Below are 22208 nucleotides of genomic sequence, written 5' to 3'. Positions count from 1 at the left end.
TATCCAAGTATTTTGGTCCCCATTTTGAGTTAGGTCGGCGTTACTTGCCTTGAGGAGGCTCCAATCCTCAGTATGATAGATATATAGATCCTTTTCTTTTTTACGTTTGTTTTTATGGATAGAGGAAAAAGTAGGTTGGTGAATGACATAAACTAAGAACTGCTTTATTTATTAGGGAACCATTTTAAATCCTCGGCCACTAACTATCCTCGAGCCACAAGAACTTCGTTTCTTGATATTACACTTTTTTAATCCTGTCAGTTCACTTCTATTATCATGGAACATAATTCTTTTGGCCTTTAAAGGTCAAATACTAAAAAGCTTAATCTCTTGAAGTGACCTATCAAAATGTATAAGTAGAGGGTTGAGTTTTGTTCCTAAATGTAACAATAATTACATTTTATGATGGCTCATTGAAACCAAAACTGATCCTTAGAGAACATGACAATGTAATCAAATTATGTCTATTATCATTATCATTAATATAATAATAATAATAATAATAATAATAGTAATAATAGGGCAAATCTTAATCAATAATGCCTTAGGACACTGATCTTGTAATGTCCTATTTAATAACTAAATTTACTTAAAGGACACGTCACACAATATAATAATACGAGCAAAGATACAGAATAAAGACTCAGTCCTTAAAGATATCCAAGAGTTATAAAAGGAAAGTTTTGAGGCACACCACGATGCCAAATACAAGACCAGGTATGGGTTCTAATGTAACCAGAAACACAGTACTAATCAATATAATACAAGGGCCATAATCCTAGCAAAAGACATAAAGAGCAAAGCCCAATTCCAGTCGACTAAGCAGTGGGACCTCCATCACCTTGATGACCACGGGTAGTTCTTGCATTGTTTTGTTTTATCACAAATAGTCAAACCAGCTACCGAAGAAGAGATACTCAATTCGTTACCATGACTGATAGGATGATCAAGCAAGGCAGTCCATAGACAGTTCCGCTTCTCCTCATCAACAAGTTGATGATCATTGCAAAAAGAGAAGAACCAGACATAAAACACACAACAAACAAACAGAAGGGTAAGGTAGAGCCACAAAGAATAGTTTTATCATGCAATCAGATATGTTTTCACAGTCAAATATACATACATCACCCAAGCATGTTATGACCTTCCAAATAATACACTAAGACTCGACTCGACTTATCCAGATATGTATAATTTAGTCGGATTCAGCGGATGCTTGCACTTGTAGTGGATTTCTCTGCTCACCCCCGAGCTAAGTGTTACAAGTGTTACAATGTCTCAATCCCCCCACACAAGGTTAGCCCTTAATGAGTTTCAGGCCTCCTTCTACTCTTACCACAAGAGTCAGTCCGCTCTATGTGAGACTAACTGACTCCTTAAAGCGTCAGGATGCAACTTTACCTTAAATCCTTACCAAATTATATAGATGGGGCACCACCATGGACTCCCAATAACAGGGGCCATGGAATTACGTCCCGACCACTGAAACATGACCCTGAAATCTCACCTAGAGCCTTCAAGGAATTACGTATTGACCACATACCAATCATTCTCAATCAATCAAGAAAGATTTATCATGCATGTATATATATATATCGCATGCCAGCCCTTTTTAATCAACCTCATTCATATTCCCGATGAATCCATACCAACTCATCATTCTCGATCCATGAATATAAAATCGTACCTCATGCCAATACCATGCCACTTTAATTATCAATGATATCATTCATTTTACATTCCTAAGACCAAACCAACATCTCTATTAAATTCATAATTACATATATGCCATGCATTTCACAAGCCACACACTTTAAATAGAGTGAATAAATAAATTAAGGGTTAAATATGTTTTTGGTCCTTCAAGTTTTAGTGAATTTTGAAATTAGTCCCTCTTCAAAACTTTATACCAATTTAGTCTTTCATCTTTAGAAATATGTGGATTTAATCCTTCTTACCAAATTTTGTTAAGCTTATTTGACATTTTAAACGCATTTTATGATTATATTTGAGTTAACATTGAAGCGAAAACGTGTCCAACGGTATAAATAATTCAAATACTATCATAAAATGTGCTTGAAACGTCAGATAAACTTAACAAAATTTGGTTAAAAGGACTAAATCCACGCATTTTTAAAGATGAATGATTAAATTGGTCAAAAGTTTTGAAGAGGGACTAATTTCAAATTTCACTGAAACTTGAGGGACCAAACACATATTTAAACCATAAATTAATAATTCATAACACTCAAGTGGAGAAAACCACGTGTCCTGCAGCAGATCTCGCTCAAGCCAGAAGTCCTCGCTCAGGCGAGAGGAGTCACCTCGCTCAAGCTACAGAGTCTCGCTTAGGCGAGATCGTGACAGAGGCCTTGTGAGGTTTTCACACACTCGCTTAGGCGAGCCCTCCTTCGCCTGAGCGAGACTACCCCTCGCCCAAAGGTGAGGTTCCTCGCCTGGGCTAAGACTGCAGCAGCACACCAAGGCTCTCACACGTTCTCGCTTAGGCGATGTCTCTCGCCTGAGTGAGATAGTGCGTCGCTCAAAACAAGAGCTCTCCGCGTGAGCGAGAGTTCGAGTGTAACCTTGGCCTGCTTCGGCATGACTCGCCTGGGCGAGTCAATCTCGCTTGGGCGAGAGTAACAGGTCTCGCCACTGTTCTCACTGCAGCATCCACAATTTCGCACCCAAACAACAATACAAGCAATCTAATAGTTCATCCACAACACACCAACTATAAATCATGAAACAAGGCAAGACAAACATCAATCGCATTAACGAAGAGGTTCTAGCTTCCCTTACCTGGAATAGCTAAAAATGCCTCGACTCTAAACAGTGGCACGATAACTCTAAGAACGAACTTGTGAACTGAATAAGACAGGGGAACAAAGTTAGGAACTGAGCTTACTACAAAACCCTACTGTAGATACGAAAATAGGCCTAGAGAGGGGAAGCATAAGCTGAGGAATGACTTACGTGGAGTGGAAACTTGGCTTGAGCTAGCTTGAGAAAGGTTGACGGCTAAACCCTAACAGAGCTCTGAAAGGAAAAGGGGAGCGTATGAGGGACTGTTTGCAAAAGTGAAGGCTAAATTGGAGACCCTGACAGCTTTAGGGGTCTTAATACCCTATAGGAAGGTCCTTAAGTCCAACAAATTAAAGGTCAGTCCTTAAAACTTTAGAGCAGAAAACTGAACCTTACAAATTTTAAATGCAATCACATTATTAATTTCAATAAAAAAAAAAACTTTATTTTTTCAACACTAATCAGTATTTTTCTGATACTTGTTAGCAAAGACCTGTATTATATTATTTTACAATGTTGAGACTTGAATTGTGTGTAGTTATGCTCTTGACTTTCATTAGTCAGTGTTTTGTCGTCTGACGAAATGACATTTGCTTTGTTCGCTGATTGATTAGCTTTTTATGGCCACTTGGAAGTTGTTTAACTAACACACCCAAGGTTTGTCGCTTCCGATTGTTAGTTTTAATTTTCATATTAACGGCATTTCCTTGACATTTGTGTTGCTTAAAGAACTTAAACATTAAATAAAATCAAGTGCTTTGGTGAGGATATCACTATCACTCAATCAAATTATTCCTCTCTAATACGAATCCATAAGTATTTTAACAAAAGTATTTTATGTTTTATTTGTTTATTTCTTTGGCATGTATTTCGTAATTTTAATTTTAAAACAACTTTATTTAACTAGTCCCAAATATTCTTCCTCCACTATCTTAAATTACTTTATTCTTATCTTTGTCCATTCATTTTAGTTTTCTTAACAGCTTCCAATAAATTTTTCACGTGTTTTTAAATGAATTTTAATATATTAAAAAAATTCGACAAATATTTAAATTAATATTTTATCGCAATATAACTTATTCATCATAATAACTATAAAATATAACACATGTTTTATGCTCATTACACATTCTTAAAATACAAGTCAATGTGAATTCAAAAGGAATCGATTACAACCAATATCTATCCGTTACTACCTTGTTGAAAGTATATATCTAATTACCTTTCGTTTCCATGCTTGAAAAAAAAACGTGGATTAATTTATATTTACGGTATCAGCAGATATTCCTTAATTTATATGTTTATTTATAAACTTCTAATAAAATTACTTAAAATTGTTTTTTAAATATAAACATGAATTAAAAATTTATCCCAAAATATAACTTATATAATAATATCGTATCAAAAATATTGATATAAATAAAGTCAGTCTTTTAAGAAAATAAATTCAAATTCGTTACGTTGAAAAATATAAGTTTTTAAAAATAATTTTATTTTTATAAATTTAAACAGAAGCATAAATAATATTTTTCTTTTGATAGTTTTATTGGTTAAAAATATATTATTCTAAATTTTGAGTTAATTATTAAAAAGATAAGAGGTTAGAAATTGATACAGAAAATAAATGATATGAATTTGGGGATTTTACGTAATCCCTAAAATATTCGTAGTTGAGAACCTTGATGCCAATTCAAAAGTGATTCATTTATCTGTACATTATGATAAGCTGATCTGTATCTTTTAGTTCTCTACCTGTAACTGCTGTAGATTATATTATCACATTAATATCAACATAACAGCATGATTGTGTTGAGAACTACACACAGAGACCAACGCAACGGTTGGTTGTTTCATTTGACGAGTTTGAAAGCAAAAAAATAAAGTTTTAAGTTTGATTTCAAAATTTTGAAAAATAAATACAGTTGTATTCTACACATTCTACCAATGAATCTGTGCCAGACTGGCAGCAGCTGATACAAACAAAAACATAAAAACAAAGCATCTTCATTGGTTGGACCAGGTCTTACCCCATTCTATACTCTACACCCACACTGTGTAACGTGCAGGCAATACTCACCCTACACGTGTCACACATCAGCGGCTACTCTCCCCCTCTTCTCTTCACTTATATTGCTACACAGAGTGGCTTCTACTTTGCCAAGATTCTCTCAACCAAACCAATCTTCACTTTTTTTTGTTCCTTCTTTCCTTATAAACCATTCAACAACCTTAGCCTTTGAGGTGCAACTGCAATGGAGGTTTTAAGGGTTCAGGTTTTTCTCATGTCCCTTATAGCTCTTGCTTTCTCTTCTCTGCCTTCTTCCATCAATGCTCAGCTCCTTCCTCCTGCACCTGCACCTGCCCCTACAAGTGACGGTATGTATGCAATGCACCTCTTCTCAATTTTCTCTTTTTAGGTTTTTCTTCTTCTTTTTTCATTTATTCCCTTTTCAACGTTGGTCATGATGTCTGAATTGAAATTGGGTGTGCAGGGATTGCAGTGGACCAAGGAGTGGCCTATGTTCTAATGCTGCTGGCTCTGGTTCTTACTTACATCATTCACTGACCTTTGTAAACCTCATTCATCTATTCACTGCGTTTTTCCTTTGTATCATTCTCTATTGTATTTATTTCTTCTTCTCTATTCTTTCAAAGAAATTCTTTTTTGCTATGTGTGTCTCTGATGTCCGCAAATTTCTTATTTTTATTTATTTAGTGGTATTCGGTGGTCTAACCTAATTTTCTGGTTGCACACACCACTCTCTCTTTTCATGAGTCTTAGAGAAATTTCTTTTGCTTTTTTGGGTCCTTTTGCTTCTTAGAAAAGTAGTTCTAAAACACAACCTTTGGTTGCTGAGATTCCAAGGTTGAAGATAAACCCAACTCTCCGCAAAAACGGAATTTTAAATGTGGGATGTGGTTAAAATCAAAGTAGTTTATTTCATCTCCACAATGTCTTGATTAAGTGCTTATTTATGGGATGAGAATGTCATAAATTCCAAAGGAAATTTTAAATTTCAATCGTTTCAAAATAAGTCAAAAGAATATTACTATTGTTGGTTTTGACACACACATAAAAATATCCTGCTTTCATTTAGCATGTTTAGTTAGGTCCACATCCCAAACAATTTTGTTTTGAAGGAGTATCTAACCGGTGATACAGATAATTTTGTAGTTCTTGAATTTCAACGTTTTCCAAAATTCATTAGCATAAACCCATAATTTGAACGATTAGTGAATTTGAACGTGTAGAAAATGAAGAGCACTCACTGCCACTAAGTTCATAATGTTATCGGCTAAGTAAACGGGTTGTGAATGTGATCATCTGACCAGGATTCAATTTGCTATTTCCACCTTTGGTAGATACAATCTTAAAACTATTTGGTATTAACCAAAGAAGTTCTTCAGTATGTCTATGTAAAAAATTTATTATAAGAATTAAGAGAAACGATTTCTGTGAACTGAAACTTTTCAATGTTAACAAATGCACATGTGCAACTTTGTCTTAACAAGGACAGGGATGACAAAAGCTACTCACCTAAAACCTAACCCATCCGTTATTTTTATTTTATATATTTTTTATGTTTATACTTAAATTTTTCTAGAAATATAGATAAGTTACTTTAGTAGTTAAATTTTTTAAACTATAAAGTAATTAAATAAAATTTTCAAACTATAAATTTAACTTAAGTATAGTAAATGTTTAAACTTTAATTTTTAAAAGCATTTTATATTTGAATTAAAATACAATGAATAAATTAATATATAAATTATTCAAAATGTATGTAAAATTAAACTTATAAGAAATTATTATCTCACAAATTCATTAAAACTTGACTGGTGTGAAAATAAGTAACAATTTAAAATTCAACCCAAGCCTATCCTCTGCTTCAATCCACTGTCATGCCAAGTTGTAGAATTCCTATAATTCTTTTGCTCAAATGCTGACCTTTATTTATATCAGTTTACTGAACTTTAATATAACCAAAACCAGAGTTCAATGTCATGTCACTGACGTTAATGTCATGACTGTGTTCTAGCGCATAGGATAACCACATTCTTATTCCTTATACTTCGCCTTAGCATGTTTAAGATATACATTAATTTAACAAACCGTGTTAAACTGGGCCGTACAAAATATAACATAAGTATAATGGAAACATCCAAGATGAAAGTAGTAAGTTTTACTTTATGAACGACTTTCATGTTCAATTTCCCCCCTATATACATTCTCTGGTCTGTTCGATAAATCACAAAGACAAGCATGCAGGAGAGACACCATTCTCCATTGAAGTCACCAGTTGTCATGCACAAAAATGCCTGCAAAAATTCTGGCTCAACCAAAGCCAGAGGCAAAACCGATAAGAACAGCTTAACATAACATTTTCATTCTTTTCTCACAAGTTATGATTTGTATCAAACTAAACTGAAACTATTGATGTTCCAACGTGAATAATGAAGCATACACATCATTTAACTGCCATAGTTCATGCAAAACTAGTTGGACGAAAACATACTAACACGCAAGGAGTACAATACAAATTGATAGTGTTACAGCTGAGAAAAGGGACCTGCTCAAAGTGCCATCTCAGCTTGCAGAGCTGCCAATTCATCTTCTTCAGGAGTTGGCTTTGAAGCAACAGGGCGAGTAGGTTGCCGCCCAGCTGGGACCTGCACTGGGGCTGCAGGAGTTGTAGTAGCTGGCTGAAGAAGCTGTTCTTCCAACTCAGCACCTTCCAGTTCTTCAAGTTCCGCTTCCAATTCATCCTGAAAGGAAAATAGATTCAGAATGATCCTCAGACATGGATTGGGCTCTATAGCACTACAACTGTACTACAATCTAAAGATATAAATATCTTGTTTGCAGCTAATATAAATAAAAATCCAGAGGATGACCTCGTCAAAATCAGCAGCTGCACCAATTGGAGCTGATAATGCATCCTGAATCTGTTTCATGTTCTCAGTCTGTTCGTTGATCTCATCCATGGTCTTGTCAACATCATCAATGTTCCTGAAAAAGAAAATGACGCAACTCAACAATGTCATAAATCAGAATCAACAGCTGAAAACAGATATTAGAAGCCATGACACATGAAATTGAGACAAAAGAAATACAAGAAAATGCTGAAAACAGTTAAATCACTAAAAAATTTAAAACATAAAGAGGACTCCAGTACACACGTTGCTTTTTGCATAGCCTTCATAGCAGCTGCTCCTGTTCTTAATGCGTCAACGGTTTCTGTGGTGGCTTTAGCACCTTCCAACATTATCATCTGTAACACAATATAACATCATAAGATGCCCAACAAACTAAATCCTCTTTTGAACCATATACAAATTGCTTCCGCACCTGATCATGAATACGCAACTGGAAATTTCCAAGCTGCTCTATTTGTTGTTCATATAGCCTCTTCCGCTTCAGACATTGTATTGCCGCTGCATAAAACAAGAACTCAAATAACATCTCACAAATTAAGTGAATGTTGGAGAAAAGAAAGGCACTACGAGGATATTCTCGAAATCAAGTATCCATGAGTTTAGTAACCTACCCCTTTTGTTCTTCCCCCTTGTGAACTCTTTGGCCTTTTCAACTTCTGCTCCAACCTTTTTAAGGAGCACTTTCTCCTTTTTCTCCAGCATTTCAAGTGTCTACATGATTCAAAGAACAAAACATTCAATTTGAGAGAGTCTCCCTAGGTGCAAATTGATTCCAACAAAGGGTAAAGACATACCACAAAATATAACAAATAATCAGTCGAACACATGATCATACCAAGGTCGTGATTTGAATATTTGCAAGAATAATAACTAATGTGATGATTTTGAGGATACTAAAGTAAAGACATGGCTTTCCACGACCACAGGAAACCGTTTGCCTAAAAATTTGACCGGGATATGGAGCAACTCTTATTTGTTATTTATTCAATACTCCCAACACGAAAACAAATAACACATTTTTGAAGGAAATTTACAACATACCTAGATAGACATAATGATATAGACACATATTAAAGCGTAATCTACTTACATTAAAGAAAAAACAAGACTAAAACGATTCGCAAGGCAAGAGATACCATCTTATAGTTCGGAACTAGGAAAGCAACTGAGAATATGAAAAGAACTACCCCTATCCTCTCCGGTGACTGAGGTTTTCATGAACTTAACAAAATATCTAGCGAAATTTTATTTTAAAAGCCATATCATATGGGAGTAGATACTCCTCAACACACATCACATCACATGAGTAGACCAACCCATCCAAAACAAAAGTTATTTTGTAATTTCACCAACTAAATTAGCAACCAGTAATACTTCAAAGATTTTGTTGATAGTTCATAGCTGAAGTGACTATGCAACGTTTGCCATGGCGGCGATTGGGGACAACAACTCCCCTTATTGGGGCAAACTAGAATAATAGTAAATTGAAGTCAAAGTAAACAAACACAAAGAGTTGGATTAATGAGATATGCAGAGTATGACAAAGCGTAGCAAAAACGAATTGAGAAAATAAAAGGAACCTCGTTTAACTTGTCCAAAGTGGCAACAGCATTGGTCTCCTGTTTAGGTTTACCAAACATGCGGCTAAACATGATTGCGGTCGATTCAAACCCTACTGCCTCGAAAGCGAAGATATCCTCGATTCTTCAACCGATCTTCCTGAAACCATGAAAAAAAATTGATGAAAACCAAGTCAAAGAATTATGATCAATCTTGAGCTGAGTGAACGATGAAGAAATGATGGGTACCGAAAACGAAACCGGTTGAAAAATTGGAATTTGAAGTGAAAGTGAGAAAGATTAGGGATTGTGATTGGGATTGGATCCAAGAAGAGAAGGGAAAGGGAAAAAACAGAGAAGGGTGGTTTTGAGGTGTCTAAGCTTTGGTTTGCTTAAGCGTGTTGTTTTGGTGTCTTCTTTCTTTCATCTTCCAACCAAAGAAGGAATCGAAGAACCTTCTTTGTCTTTTCTTCCCCTCCACGTGGCGCACATTACTTTTCTCTAATTTAAAAAAAAAAATATTGAGTGACCGATTATGATAAAAAATATTTATAAGAAGTAATTTTATTTCAAACACGATTACATTATTACATGTTAAATCAAGTACTTCTAAAGATTTAGAATTCAGATTTAAACTGTATTCTTGGTATTTATAATTAAAGTATTATTTTCAATATACATGGCAAATGTTTAGTTTAATGAAAACTAATTTCTTAACAAATAAATATTTTTAAATTATGTAATATTTAAAAGTCACCATAAATAAACATTTTTGAAAATGTAAATTATATTTAAATTTCTAATGATTTTCATTGCAATGAATTATTTTAACTATTGATAATTATTTAAAAAAATAATGAATAGAATTCCAAACAAATATAAAAGAAAATGAGTTGAAAGAGGAAAAAAATGAGTTGACTTGAAGTTCTAGAGGATAATAAATCAGGATATTTGAAATATTCTATTCCGCGGCTGATTTTATTTTTTATTTTTATATAAAAAAGTTAAACGACTAAATAAATAAATAAATATATGAATAAAAAAAGAGTAATTTTACAATGTTAATTTTTTTAATTTATTCTTTTGCCAATTAGTGAAGGTGGTTATAAAATGCACTGACATGAAACATACAAAAATAAAATATTTAAAATTATTCTAACCAAATTTAGTATATTGTGAATGAAGATTGAGATTCTTAAAAGTCAAATTATGTTGTTTGAAAAATTATTGAATTATATATATATAAAAAAAAAATTCTCTTCTAAAAAATTTCAACACTCAAGTCATTATGAATTTTAGTGAAATATAGATAATTTAATAATAATAACAAAATTATTCCTGTGTTAAAATAATATATTTATAAGTATTTAAACTGAGATACAAAAGAAATAGTATCATATTTTACTAATATCACATATCTTAAAAATTGTCTTTAAAATTTTTTCTCTCTTAAAAATGCTAGATTAAAAAATAAGAATCCTCTTCTAATCTTTTTACAATATAAAAGTAGATCGAAATTTTAGTATACTCATATTATAAATTAAAGTATACAAAATAAAGAAGGATATTATTACTCTATTAAAAATCAACGCAAAAGAAAAATTTTAGGTAAATGAAAAAAATGGCTTGCAATTTTAAATATGCTTTACATATTTATTCAATTACACTTTAAATTTAAAACCGCCAAAATAAAATAAATAATATTCTAAATACAAATAATATAAAAACCATACTGCATTCGACACTTTCATCGGAACCCAATACCTCCAGAAGGAACAAGCGCCGCCGCATCACTACCAGCCTCTGTTGAGCACCTCGTCGTCCGCCCTTTCCACAACGAGGCTGCTGCTAGGGATGGCAAAATGGGCCAGGCCCGATGAACCGGCCCGCCAGCCCGACTGAAAAAGCATGGGCCAGGCCAAGAATTTCAATCCGCCAACCCATGACAGCCCGGCCCGTCAAGCCCGCTGGCCCGTCAGGCCAGCCCACGGGCCAAAACGGGCCAGCCCACGGGCCGTATAAGTTAATGAATAAAAAAAAAACACGTGCAGTGTAGCAGCAGGAAGTGGGTGGAGTGTTTAATTTTTAAGATTTTAAAAAATTCGTTTTCAAAAAGAAGATCTAGAATAAGTTCTTTTATTTATTTATTTATTTTTGCATAGTATTATGTTTTTCTCTTCTTTCTCTGCAGAGATCTCTCTGTCTTCTTCTTTTCACTGCGGCGAAGGCAGCAGGAGTGTTGTGCACTAAGAAAGGATATTTTAGCCTTTTTGATATTAATATGGTGTGCACTTAACAATGATGGGGTGCAAGAAGCACAAACCATGTGCGAATTCTGAAGTGGACGCATTGTGTTTGGGCAAGCCCAATCAAACCCAATTTCATTGTTAACAAAAACCTAGTTTCACCGAGACAAGTAGTGGCGGCAAACTCCATTAATATCGTTGTCACTTTCATCCAAATTCCAAAACCCAGACAAGGCTTAAAAGGTATTAGGGTTTTCTTTCTCCATTATTATCGTTGCCACTGCCAGACTTATTCCTTCATTCCTCTCACACTCTCTTCTCCTCCTCCTCCACCACCCGCGTTTTGGGAAACCAGAAGAGAGCACCCTCGTTTCTCCTCCACCCACGTCGCTGGCCAAGAAACACGAAGGCAGAGTGCAGGCCATTCACGGCGTCTCCTTTCTCCTCCACCGTGACATCCACCACGTCGCTGGCAGGGGCAGCAGCGCCACCATCGGACTGCGATTGACGAACGATTTCGACAGCCACGACCACCACGAACACAGGTTTGTTTGTAATTTGCGTTCTGGTTCCCTTTTCTTTCAATTTGTAACCTAAATTTATGATTTTCGTAACCCTAAAATTGGTTTCTTGTAATTGGAAGTTATGGTGTATGTGTGGTTGTTGTTGCTGCGATTTGTCCTTGTTTGGATTGGACCCATTCTGTGAATCATAATTGTTGTGCTGTTGTTGGTTAAATTTTCCCCCAATTTCAATTTCGTAGTTGCTGCCGTTTTGGTGTGGTGGTGATGTTCATTTCTTTTTTTCTTGTTTTTCTAGTGTTACTATTTTTTATCTGACTGTGTGATAGGCTGATAGTTGTGGTTGTTTTCTTTGTTTGTCTGTTTGTCTGTAATCATGTTGGAGATATGTGGAGAACATGTATTTCATCGTTGCACTGTGATCAAATAAATACTGCCACTGTTTCATATTGATCTATCATCCTTGAGACAAAAATATGTTCTTCATTAATGATTGAATTATATGATAGAAAGTACCAAGTTGCAAAGTTGTATGTGCCGTGTTTGCAAAGCTGGGATTGAGTTGTTTGGCATTAACTTAAACTGAAATTTGCTTATACACTGCAGTATATTTGATGTAGAACTATAATGCCACCTCCTTTTTAACTGTTCTGAACTCTAATTTGTTTGAGGCATCTCTACCGGGGTTTGATGATGGGGAGATTTCAGAAGATGCTCCTATTGATTTGGAGGGTTTAGATGCTTCTGCAGCACATGTTGCCAAACAAATTATACAACCTCTCATCCATAATTAATGCTTCTGTTTTTTTTTAATGTAACTGTTTGCACTTTGGTAATGCTCCATGCCTAAAGTACTCTAATTCAGACTTGTTATTGATGTTGCAACAGTGTCTTGATGACTTGCAGAGAGCAAAATGTCATTTATATATATTGTAGGGTTGTTTGTTTTGTGATCAGTTATATTATATACTGCAGGGTTGTTTTTGTTGCAATAATTTTGTTGAAATCTGATTTTGGACTGAAAATGTAACATATGGAAAAAAGCCCGCGGGCCAGCCCACCAGCCTGCCAGCCCGCCAGCTTGCGGGCCGGGTTCAAAAGTGTAACCCGTTTCACCCTTGCGGGCCAGCCTGGCCCGGCCCGTATAAATCGGGCCAAAATCGGGCCGGGTCAAAACGGGCCGGGCTGGCCCGTTTTGACATCCCTAGCTGCCACCGGTGGTCGGGCCGCTGATTTTGAGCCCGGCGAACTCCACCGCGATCATCTCGTTCCTATTCTTGCTCCGATCGATATCCGACGAACCTGGTTTGTTTCGTCTCTATTGCCTAATGATGCTGGTGATTGAGTTAGGTTTTTAACATTTTCTTTTCGGAATATCAATTGGGGAACTGGCTTTGTGGGTTTATGTGCCTTGCTGCTGTTGAATTGGTATGTGAAAAAAAAATTAGGAATGTGGTACTGTGTAAAATGGAGTAATGATTGAAAGGGGTGATAATTTGGTGAGTTTGATTTTGTTGTTTCATTGAACTATATACATCGTTTTCTACTCAACAGAAGGGCGATATGTGATGCATGTATGCAATCCCACCAGTGGAACAGGGCTTTGTTGTTGTGTATATATTATTTTCCATTTTTCTTGAATCTGAAACATGAACTATCAACAAAATCTTTGAAGTATTACTGGTTGCTAATTTAGTTGGTGAAATTACAAAATAACTTTTGTTTTGGATGGGTTGGTCTACTCATGTGATGTGATGTGTGTTGAGGAGTATCTACTCCCATATGATATGGCTTTTAAAATAAAATTTCGCTAGATATTTTGTTAAGTTCATGAAAACCTCAGTCACCGGAGAGGATAGGGGTAGTTCTTTTCATATTCTCAGTTGCTTTCCTAGTTCCGAACTATAAGATGGTATCTCTTGCCTTGCGAATCGTTTTAGTCTTGTTTTTTCTTTAATGTAAGTAGATTACGCTTTAATATGTGTCTATATCATTATGTCTATCTAGGTATGTTGTAAATTTGTGGAATCTATGTGTGCACTTTATGTTTTTGGGTTTAAGTCGATTTTGTTGGTGTTTTGGTTCGTGACTGGGTTGGTATCTTCTGATTGTTTTTTGGATGGGAATCATTGGTTTATAATGTATCTAAGTTTGTATTTGGATTGAGGAGCTAGAGTCAGTACTGTTTGGGTTACATGAGTGAGGAAATGGCCATGAAAAAAAAAAATGAATCGCATTGGTATAGATTTAATTCCATAATTGATTTGTTTGGAATGAGCATTTCGTTAATTGGTAATTGAGCCCAAGCCTTTTGCTGTTTTCATTAATTGGGGTTTTTTCAGTTTATAATTGTGGTTTGAATCTGAGTTAATGCATTCTTTGGGCTATGCTTATGAGGAAGTGAATAATGAGTTAAATTTGGATTGTTGATGATTTAAATTTCGTTTAGAATACTTGATTGTAGAGATGTTCTTTGATACCTCATATGTTTGAGACAAATGCTTATTGTTTGTGCTGACTTCTCCATAGCTATATGATTTTGGTTTGTGAATTCTAAATTCCTTTTTAAAACTTAAAACACCGTCTCAGTGGCGTTGCGTGCAGTGGAGAGAGAGAATAATGGAAGAAACAAAGAGAAAGGGAGAAGAAGTGCTAGCATCAGTTCATTCCACGGTGTTCAAAGAATCAGAAAGCCTTGATGGAAAATGTGCTAAGATTGAAGGCTATGATTTCAACCGTGGCGTTAACTATCCGCTGCTACTCAGGTCCATGGCCACCACTGGGTTTCAGGCTTCGAATCTCGGTGATGCCATCCAAGTAGTTAATCAAATGGTTTGTTTTGTCTAACCAAATTTCTATGTTTAGGTGAACTTGTGCTTTTTTGCTTATAAAGTTGTGATTTTTGGGTTGAAGCTAGATTGGAGGCTAGTTGATGAAGCCGTGACTGAGGATTGCAGTGACCATGAGAGGGACTTGGAGTACCGAAAATGCGTGACTTGTAAAGTGTTTCTGGGTTTCACTTCTAATCTTATTTCCTCTGGTGTTAGAGACATTGTTCGGTTTCTTCTTCAGCATCGCATGGTGAGTCACTTTCCCTTGTTCAAAGGCCAATTCAAGCCTTTCCAATGGTATTCTTCAGTGCTTCTCACACCATCATGGTTAAATAGTAAATTCAAGTCAATTTATTGATTTTGTTCTTTTTTTTTTGTTTTTTGCATGTTTTGCTATGTGCAGGTTGATGTAGTTGTTACAACTACAGGTGGCATTGAAGAAGATCTTATAAAGTGCCTTGCACCAACATTTATAGGAGATTTCTCTCTGCCTGGGGCGTATCTACGCTCAAAAGGGTTGAATCGGATTGGTAATTTGTTGGTCCCTAATGACAACTACTGCAAATTTGAGGACTGGATTATTCCTATTTTCGATCAGATGTTAAAGGAACAAAACACTGAGGTATTTTATTTACCTTATGCGTTCAATGCAATGTAAAATATGTAGTTTGGTTTTCGTGGAACACCTGCGGTCATATTTATTAATTCATACTTTTGTTTGTAATTGTGATTCATGTTTAGTTTGTGCTAAACCAAAATCAAACTAACTAAACTATGATTTTATGCATGACCTGGCAAACCTTCTCCAAAGCAAATTCTTTTGAAGTTTTCACTTGTAACTTTTTCCTTGGTGCATTTTCTGTTTCGCAGAATGTGTTATGGACACCATCTAAGTTAATAGCTCGGTTGGGGAAAGAAATAAACAACGAAAGCTCTTACCTTTACTGGGCGTACAAGGTAATTATGAGACCAACTTTTAATGGGTCGTGCTGCTCCCTGTACTACTCTGTTTCTGATTTGAATCTTTTTCGTAATTAGACTCTTGTCCATATCTGTTGTGCTCTATATAATAGTATATACAAGATGCAATGCAGTTATTTGTTTAGATGTTCAGATCTACTGAACAATTTGGGAATTGTAATACATATTACGATATAATATTAATAACATTTTTATGATATTTTGTAGAACAACATTCCTGTTTTTTGTCCGGGATTAACTGATGGCTCGTTGGGGGATATGCTGTACTTCCATTCCTTCCGCAATCCTGGTCTGATTCTGGACGTAGTGCAAGGTTTTTTCCACACTCTTTCTGCTTTTTGTTGCATGCATGATTTTGAAAAATCTGGGAACCATCACTAAAATAGTTTGCAATATAACTAGATATAAGGGCAATGAATGGTGAAGCTGTTCATGCAAGTCCCAGGAAGACGGGAATGATCATTTTAGGAGGTGGCCTTCCAAAACATCACATTTGCAATGCCAATATGATGCGTAATGGGGCAGACTATGCTGTTTTTATCAATACTGCACAAGAATATGATGGTAGTGATTCTGGAGCTCGTCCTGATGAGGCTGTTTCATGGGGAAAAATACGTGGATCTGCTAAAACTGTTAAGGTACATCTTATGCATACTTTCTCAAGTGTTTTCCTTTTCAGATTTTCTTTCTTTGCCTTGCATGTAGCAATGCCAATTTTCTCGGCATGTTTTTAATAATTCCTTTTCATCAGTTTTTACTTTGTTGTAGCCATGCATATTGTACCCTTTATTATAAAACCCGCAATTAATAAATATTTAACTACTCAAACACTATTAATATTCATGAAACAAAATAGGTACCAAACAACCATCAATACCATATCTCTTAAATGTCTTTTTGTACATTAAAACAGGTCCATTGTGATGCAACGATAGCATTCCCTCTGCTGGTTGCTGAAACTTTTGCTTCAAGAGTTAAACCTCACCATTGATGGAGCCTAAAGACGAATTCACTCTCAAGTTTGATTTAGTTGTTTCTTGATTGACGATATTGAAGTTTCAGTTCGCTGTGGATGCTTAACATGGCAATCATTTGATTCTTCTGCTGTACATAGCAGAGGACAATGCAGGCCTTTTCAACCATTCCAAAGTTATCCACTGATCTTGACAGTGTGGAAGTCGGGATTTGTAGATGTAGTTATAATTTTTCACTGGAGATGATTGTACTACTATAGTGTTTAGGTCAAATAAATCTTGAAAAACTAACTGATCTCGTACGTTATTTATAATTTTTTCAAACTGGTGGCTGTATTACAGGTTGGTGAAAAGTTATGACAGTACACAACTAATTTCTGCTAATGTTGCATTTTTCATTGCAACTAGTGTTAGAAAGTATAGAGATAAAATGAAGTCAATACAAAATTAATAATTTTCTTGCAGTAACAGTGTGCCTTTCGTCTTACAATTTCACAAAAAATTACAGTTTAATTAATGAATCCCAATGGTCCCATGTATACTGCTATCTTGGGAAAGAATAGGTGATAGATTCACTATCATAAGAATGTGCTTCTGATGAACTGTAGAATTCAGTGTAGATTTGTTTTGGAGGGGGCACAAATGTTTCAGTGTTACTAGGAGATTCCATTGTCAAACACTGTTTTAACTCTGCTATCACAACACTCATTGTAGGTCTCTGAATGGAGGTTGATGCAGAACATTACAATGCTATTCCTAAAGCTCTACACCCAGAATTAGTGAATTATTTGAGTTCTGATATCAATGCAGGATTCAATTTGCTATTCCCACCTTTGGTAGATACCATCTTAAAACTACTTGATATTAACCAAAGAAGTTCTTCGGTATGTATATGTAAAAAATTTATTATAAGAATTAAACAAAACGATTTATTGAACTGAAACTTTTCAACGTAAGCAAATGTACATGTGCAACTTTATTTTAACAAGGACAGGGATGACAAAAGCTACCCACCTAAAACCTAACCCATACGTTATTTTTATTTTATATATTTTTTATGTTTATACTTAATTTTTTTTTAGAAATATAGATAAGTTACTTTAGTAGTTAAACTGTTTAAATTATAAAGTAATTATATAAAAATTTCAAACTATAAATTTAACTTGAAGTATAGTAAATGTTTCAACTTTAATTTTTAAAAGCATTTTATATTTGAATTAAAATACAATGAATAAATTAACATAAATTATTCAAAATGTATGTAAAATTAAACTTATTATCTCACAAATTCATTAAAACTTGACTGGTGTGAAAATAAGTAACAATTTAAAATTCAACCCAAGCCTATCCTCTGCTTCAATCCACTGTCATGCCAAGTTGTAGAATTCCTATAATTCTTTTGCTCAAATGCTGACCTTTATTTATATCAGTTTACTGAACTTTAATATAACCAAAACCAGAGTTCAATGTCATGTCACTGACGTTAATGTCATGACTGTGTTCTAGCGCATAGGATAACCACATTCTTATTCCTTATACTTCGCCTTAGCATGTTTAAGATATACATTAATTTAACAAACCGTGTTAAACTGGGCCGTACAAAATATAACATAAGTATAATGGAAACATCCAAGATGAAAGTAGTAAGTTTTACTTTATGAACGACTTTCATGTTCAATTTCCCCCCTATATACATTCTCTGGTCTGTTCGATAAATCACAAAGACAAGCATGCAGGAGAGACACAAATCTCCACGTTACCATTCTCCATTGAAGTCACCAGTTGTCATGCACATAAATGCCTGCAAAAATTCTGGCTCAACCAAAGCCAGAGGCAAAACCAATAAGAACAGCCTAACATAACATTTTCATTCTTTTCTCACTAGTTATGATTTGTATCAAACTAACATTTTAAAACCAAACTAAACTGAAACTATTGATGTTCCAACGTGAATAATGAAGCATACACATCATTTAACTGCCATAGTTAATGCAAAACTAGTTGACTCACCATAGATACACGCTTCACATACAACATCATTAGACAACAATTGACTCACCAAAAATACACCAGACAGCACAACCAATGATTCCAAGAGGTGATTGTGAAGTTCTCATTTGATTTCCTTCCAAATTCATGGCCATATCAGTACCAAACGTGGTGATGTTGTAATTTTGTTCCAATGGTTAGGGAATAGATATCAGCACTAAAGTTCTGTTTTCACTCCCTTCTTTGAGATGGTTGTCTTCTTTCCCCTCCACCACTGTCGTATATGACTAGAATATTTGTTTGCTTGTTTCTTCAATGTCATGCTTGTATCCTCAATTCTCCTTTTTATCACCTGTTTCCAGTCTCTTTTTCCACTTTCTTTTTCTTTCAAAACTCTTCCCTGCAAAACGCAGTTTACTCAAACCATCAGTCTCTGTCAAAATTTCAATCAATATGAATAAAAGGAACAGTTAGTACCAATTTTGATGGGAAGTTCGCCTCTTCATCCTCGTCTTCATCTTCATCATCGCCATCTTCACCACCAAAATTCTTCATGTTCATCAAATCATCCCTTGAGTACATTTTCATGCCTGGTGCTCCGGGCATGCCCTGAACCAGAAAGAAATACAACGTGATCATAAACAACAAGTAACATTCAGCAAACAAGAGTTTATTAATCATGTATTATTAGTGTAAGAGGCTTTACAGAATTTGGATTTTCTACCGGGTTTGTTTGTACTGTTAATAGAGAATCTGAACTCGGTTTTACATTGTTAACAAATCAGAATCCTCAGTAAATTTTTCAGAAAGGTACTTATTATGGAAGTCAGAAAATCTTAACATACAAGATCATTTAAGACAGGTTGTCAATGTAACGTACCCTTATACTGTCATACCACATCTGATTTATTCTAAAATATAAATACAAACATAAAATACAAGGAAAGAAGGTGAAATACCTCCATAGATTTCAGCAGTTTTTCCATTTCAGCTTCCTTGGAAGACTTTGCAGCAAATGGTTCACCAGGTGCCCTGTTCTGCAACACAAATAGATATCTTCATGACGAAAATAGCAAGATTTTCCATTAAGAAATCATGCACACCATCAAACAGTAATGCTAAGTGCATACAACTTTAGATAGCATCATTGCAGATCAACTTTCTAGTTTCTTAAAAACCACATAGTCCAAATAATGGAAAGTTTAATCGGTATAGTATCTATAATTTGAATCCTAAAAGTGTTGGGTTTAGGGTAAATATTTTGGTTGATAAAAGTAATCACAGATTAGAATTTTATAACAAAATAAAGTAACTAGCACTTCACCCTGATGTTCAGCAAAGACATTAACAAAAATTAAAGGCAAAGGTTTATATATATGTGTCTGCAAGAAGACAACTGCTCCTATACTTAAACATAAACTGCAATACTATGGTTGTCCATCACACATGCTCAATTTTCTTGTTACTCTTTTGTTTTCTTTTTCCATCATTGACAATAAACCCCAAGCATTCAATTTGAATGCCTAAAGCGCAAGGATTATACAAGACAAACCAAGAGAATCATCGTAACAATGATCACCAGAAAACTTATTATTCTATACAGCAGCAGAAATCACAAACTCAATACTACCCAAAAGAAGATTATCTTTAACAACCAATTTCCATGCATCAATAATTAGTTCACAACGAAACTGTATGCCAATCATAACCATATCACCAGAAGCATCAATTTTAAACTATAGTTACCTTAGGGACTGGGGGTGGCTTGGTACTGCATGCTTTAGTAAGGTCTTTGCAGAGATAATTGCGCAATGAATCAATATCGGGCTTGGAACTATATAAATATTCAGCAACATCAGTATCCGAATATCCTATAACCTGCAAATTCCACATTACCAATCTAGTATCACAAACATCTCAACATAAACATTTGTAGGATACCACCTTCAAATATGGACTTTTTAAAAACACAACATATACAAAAACCAGCGCAGGAAGTACATTTCAGATGATGAACAGTTTCAACAACATCATAGATATTGAGTGAAACTTGTTCCTTTATTCAACTCTCTCACATAAGCCAGTTTCAGAACCAGACCAAAAGATGAAATTTACTGGTGGCAAACAAAAGCACTGAAAGCAGGTGTAAATTGAATTTGGAATATACACATACCTCCTGACAGGCTCGCTCAATTGTCTTGCATTCAGAATTGCATTGTCCTTCAGAGTCTTGTTCCTCAAGCTGATAATGAAAAAAGAAGTTGGAAAAACAACATCAAAGTATTACCACAGAGTCCATACGACCAACACATTTTTTTTTAATTTAATACTAATACTTATTTCTTTCACAATCCAAAGAAATTACAAGGTGCAACAAATGTGGGAAAATGGCATAGCAATGTCAAACTCAAATTAAAAAATAGAAATTTACACTAGCCATAAGAAGAGTTCTCTTACCACCAGCCTATCTCCTTCCTCCACAATATCTATGCGCAATATCCAATCCGCTTCTGCCTTTTTCAGATTACAAACATTCTCCGCTATCTCAATGATCTGGTACTCCGAGATCTAACACAGAAATACACACAATAATCGAATATCTATCACCAAAAGCCTACAAATCAGTTCTAAAACAAATACAAGGAAGCTATTCAGAAGGAGAAAAAAATAAAAAACAAGAACCTTTTTGGGAGCGATCTGAGCTTGCTTGTTATGAACCTGGTGATGCAATTCCTTAGCGAGCTTCTCACATACCTGACACCTTATGTACGGAATGTCCTCCTTTCTTGCCACCCCAACCGGTTTCTTGGAACAGTGTGAGAGGGGCACCCATGCTGCAACCACCACTGTTACAACTACGACCCAAGACACGCCCTTCATCTTCCCACAACGCCTCACAGCACCACCTCGGATAGTAACAGCTGATACTCAGAAAGATCACAATTTTCACCAAATTAGACGACGGTACGATTCGGTGGTTACGTGAGTAACACACCAAATAAATCAACCGTTGAAAAAACCCTTTTATTATATAATATTCTTAAATACATGTAGTTGGCATTTGGATTTTAAGCCCAAACTAAAACCCCAACGACCCAAATCGAAAATCCACCGGTCACCTCGCGTGGCAGCTCCGTCGGGTCTCTGGTTCAGCGGCGTCACTGTTCCCTTCTTTTATTTTCCCTCTTTCGTTGTTCCCTCGTGCGTACGTATTCCCTTCTTCTCTTTCTCCTTTTACCAAACATTATATCTTCCTTTTATTTGTTCATTTCATTTTTTTTATTTTTCTGAATTTCGTTTGCTGCTGTTATATATATATATATATATAAATTATGTAGTTTTGTTTTTTTATTTGTTTTTTTCA

The 22208-nt window shown here is 35.1% G+C and overlaps 4 protein-coding genes across 9 annotated transcripts; 2 read left to right on the top strand and 2 right to left on the bottom strand.

The window, feature by feature from the left end:
- The first annotated feature begins 4582 nt into the window (after positions 1–4582).
- On the top strand, positions 4583–5544 carry LOC146886606 (arabinogalactan protein 41-like). The gene is made up of 2 exons (XM_085672471.1): positions 4583–5181; positions 5298–5544. The coding sequence occupies exons 1-2, from the start codon at positions 5058–5060 to the stop codon at positions 5369–5371; spliced, it is 198 nt and encodes a 65-aa protein (XP_085528597.1). The 5' UTR covers positions 4583–5057; the 3' UTR covers positions 5372–5544.
- Positions 5545–6849: 1305 nt separating this feature from the next.
- LOC114181783 (vacuolar protein sorting-associated protein 32 homolog 1-like) lies at positions 6850–9745 on the bottom strand. Its single transcript, XM_028068338.2, has 8 exons — positions 9552–9745; positions 9324–9462; positions 8355–8454; positions 8156–8241; positions 7987–8078; positions 7702–7816; positions 7377–7572; positions 6850–7136 (listed from the first exon to the last, which is right to left on the bottom strand). Exons 2-7 carry the CDS (start codon positions 9393–9395, stop codon positions 7381–7383), a joined length of 657 nt encoding a protein of 218 aa, XP_027924139.1. The 5' UTR covers positions 9396–9462; positions 9552–9745; the 3' UTR covers positions 6850–7136; positions 7377–7380.
- On the bottom strand, positions 6850–22126 carry LOC114181782 (nucleophosmin). Of its 5 annotated transcripts, none has more exons than XR_014994532.1 (9): positions 21893–22107; positions 21527–21765; positions 21302–21412; positions 21018–21086; positions 20591–20722; positions 19804–19881; positions 19322–19453; positions 18915–19244; positions 6850–7136 (listed from the first exon to the last, which is right to left on the bottom strand). XR_014994532.1 is itself a non-coding variant. In XM_028068337.1 (8 exons), exons 2-8 carry the CDS (start codon positions 21722–21724, stop codon positions 19062–19064), a joined length of 903 nt encoding a protein of 300 aa, XP_027924138.1. In that variant the 5' UTR covers positions 21725–21765; positions 21964–22126; the 3' UTR covers positions 18701–19061. The 5 variants fall into 5 exon arrangements, 2 of the variants coding, with proteins under 2 accessions (XP_027924138.1, XP_027924137.1); XR_003603921.2 differs by lacking the exon at positions 6850–7136 and adding an exon at positions 18366–18667 and having other exon boundaries at positions 18866–19244; XR_003603922.2 differs by lacking the exon at positions 6850–7136 and adding an exon at positions 18366–18667.
- On the top strand, positions 11535–17239 carry LOC114181781 (deoxyhypusine synthase). Of its 2 annotated transcripts, XM_028068333.2 has the most exons (9): positions 11535–11791; positions 11904–12093; positions 14659–14901; positions 14983–15150; positions 15304–15522; positions 15771–15857; positions 16089–16194; positions 16284–16519; positions 16795–17239. In XM_028068333.2, the coding sequence occupies exons 3-9, from the start codon at positions 14689–14691 to the stop codon at positions 16870–16872; spliced, it is 1107 nt and encodes a 368-aa protein (XP_027924134.1). In that variant the 5' UTR covers positions 11535–11791; positions 11904–12093; positions 14659–14688; the 3' UTR covers positions 16873–17239. The 2 variants fall into 2 exon arrangements, with proteins under 2 accessions (XP_027924134.1, XP_027924133.1); XM_028068332.2 differs by lacking the exon at positions 11535–11791 and having other exon boundaries at positions 11798–12093; positions 14674–14901.
- Positions 22127–22208: the final 82 nt, after the last annotated feature.

Source organism: Vigna unguiculata, chromosome 4 (genome assembly GCF_037176805.1).
Source record: "Vigna unguiculata cultivar grain cowpea cultivar isolate G323 ecotype 2 chromosome 4, ASM3717680v1, whole genome shotgun sequence".
NCBI classification, from domain to species: domain Eukaryota; kingdom Viridiplantae; phylum Streptophyta; class Magnoliopsida; order Fabales; family Fabaceae; genus Vigna; species Vigna unguiculata.
The sequence above is the reverse complement of the archived record's forward strand: the minus strand, read 5'-3'. Positions and strand labels throughout refer to the sequence as shown.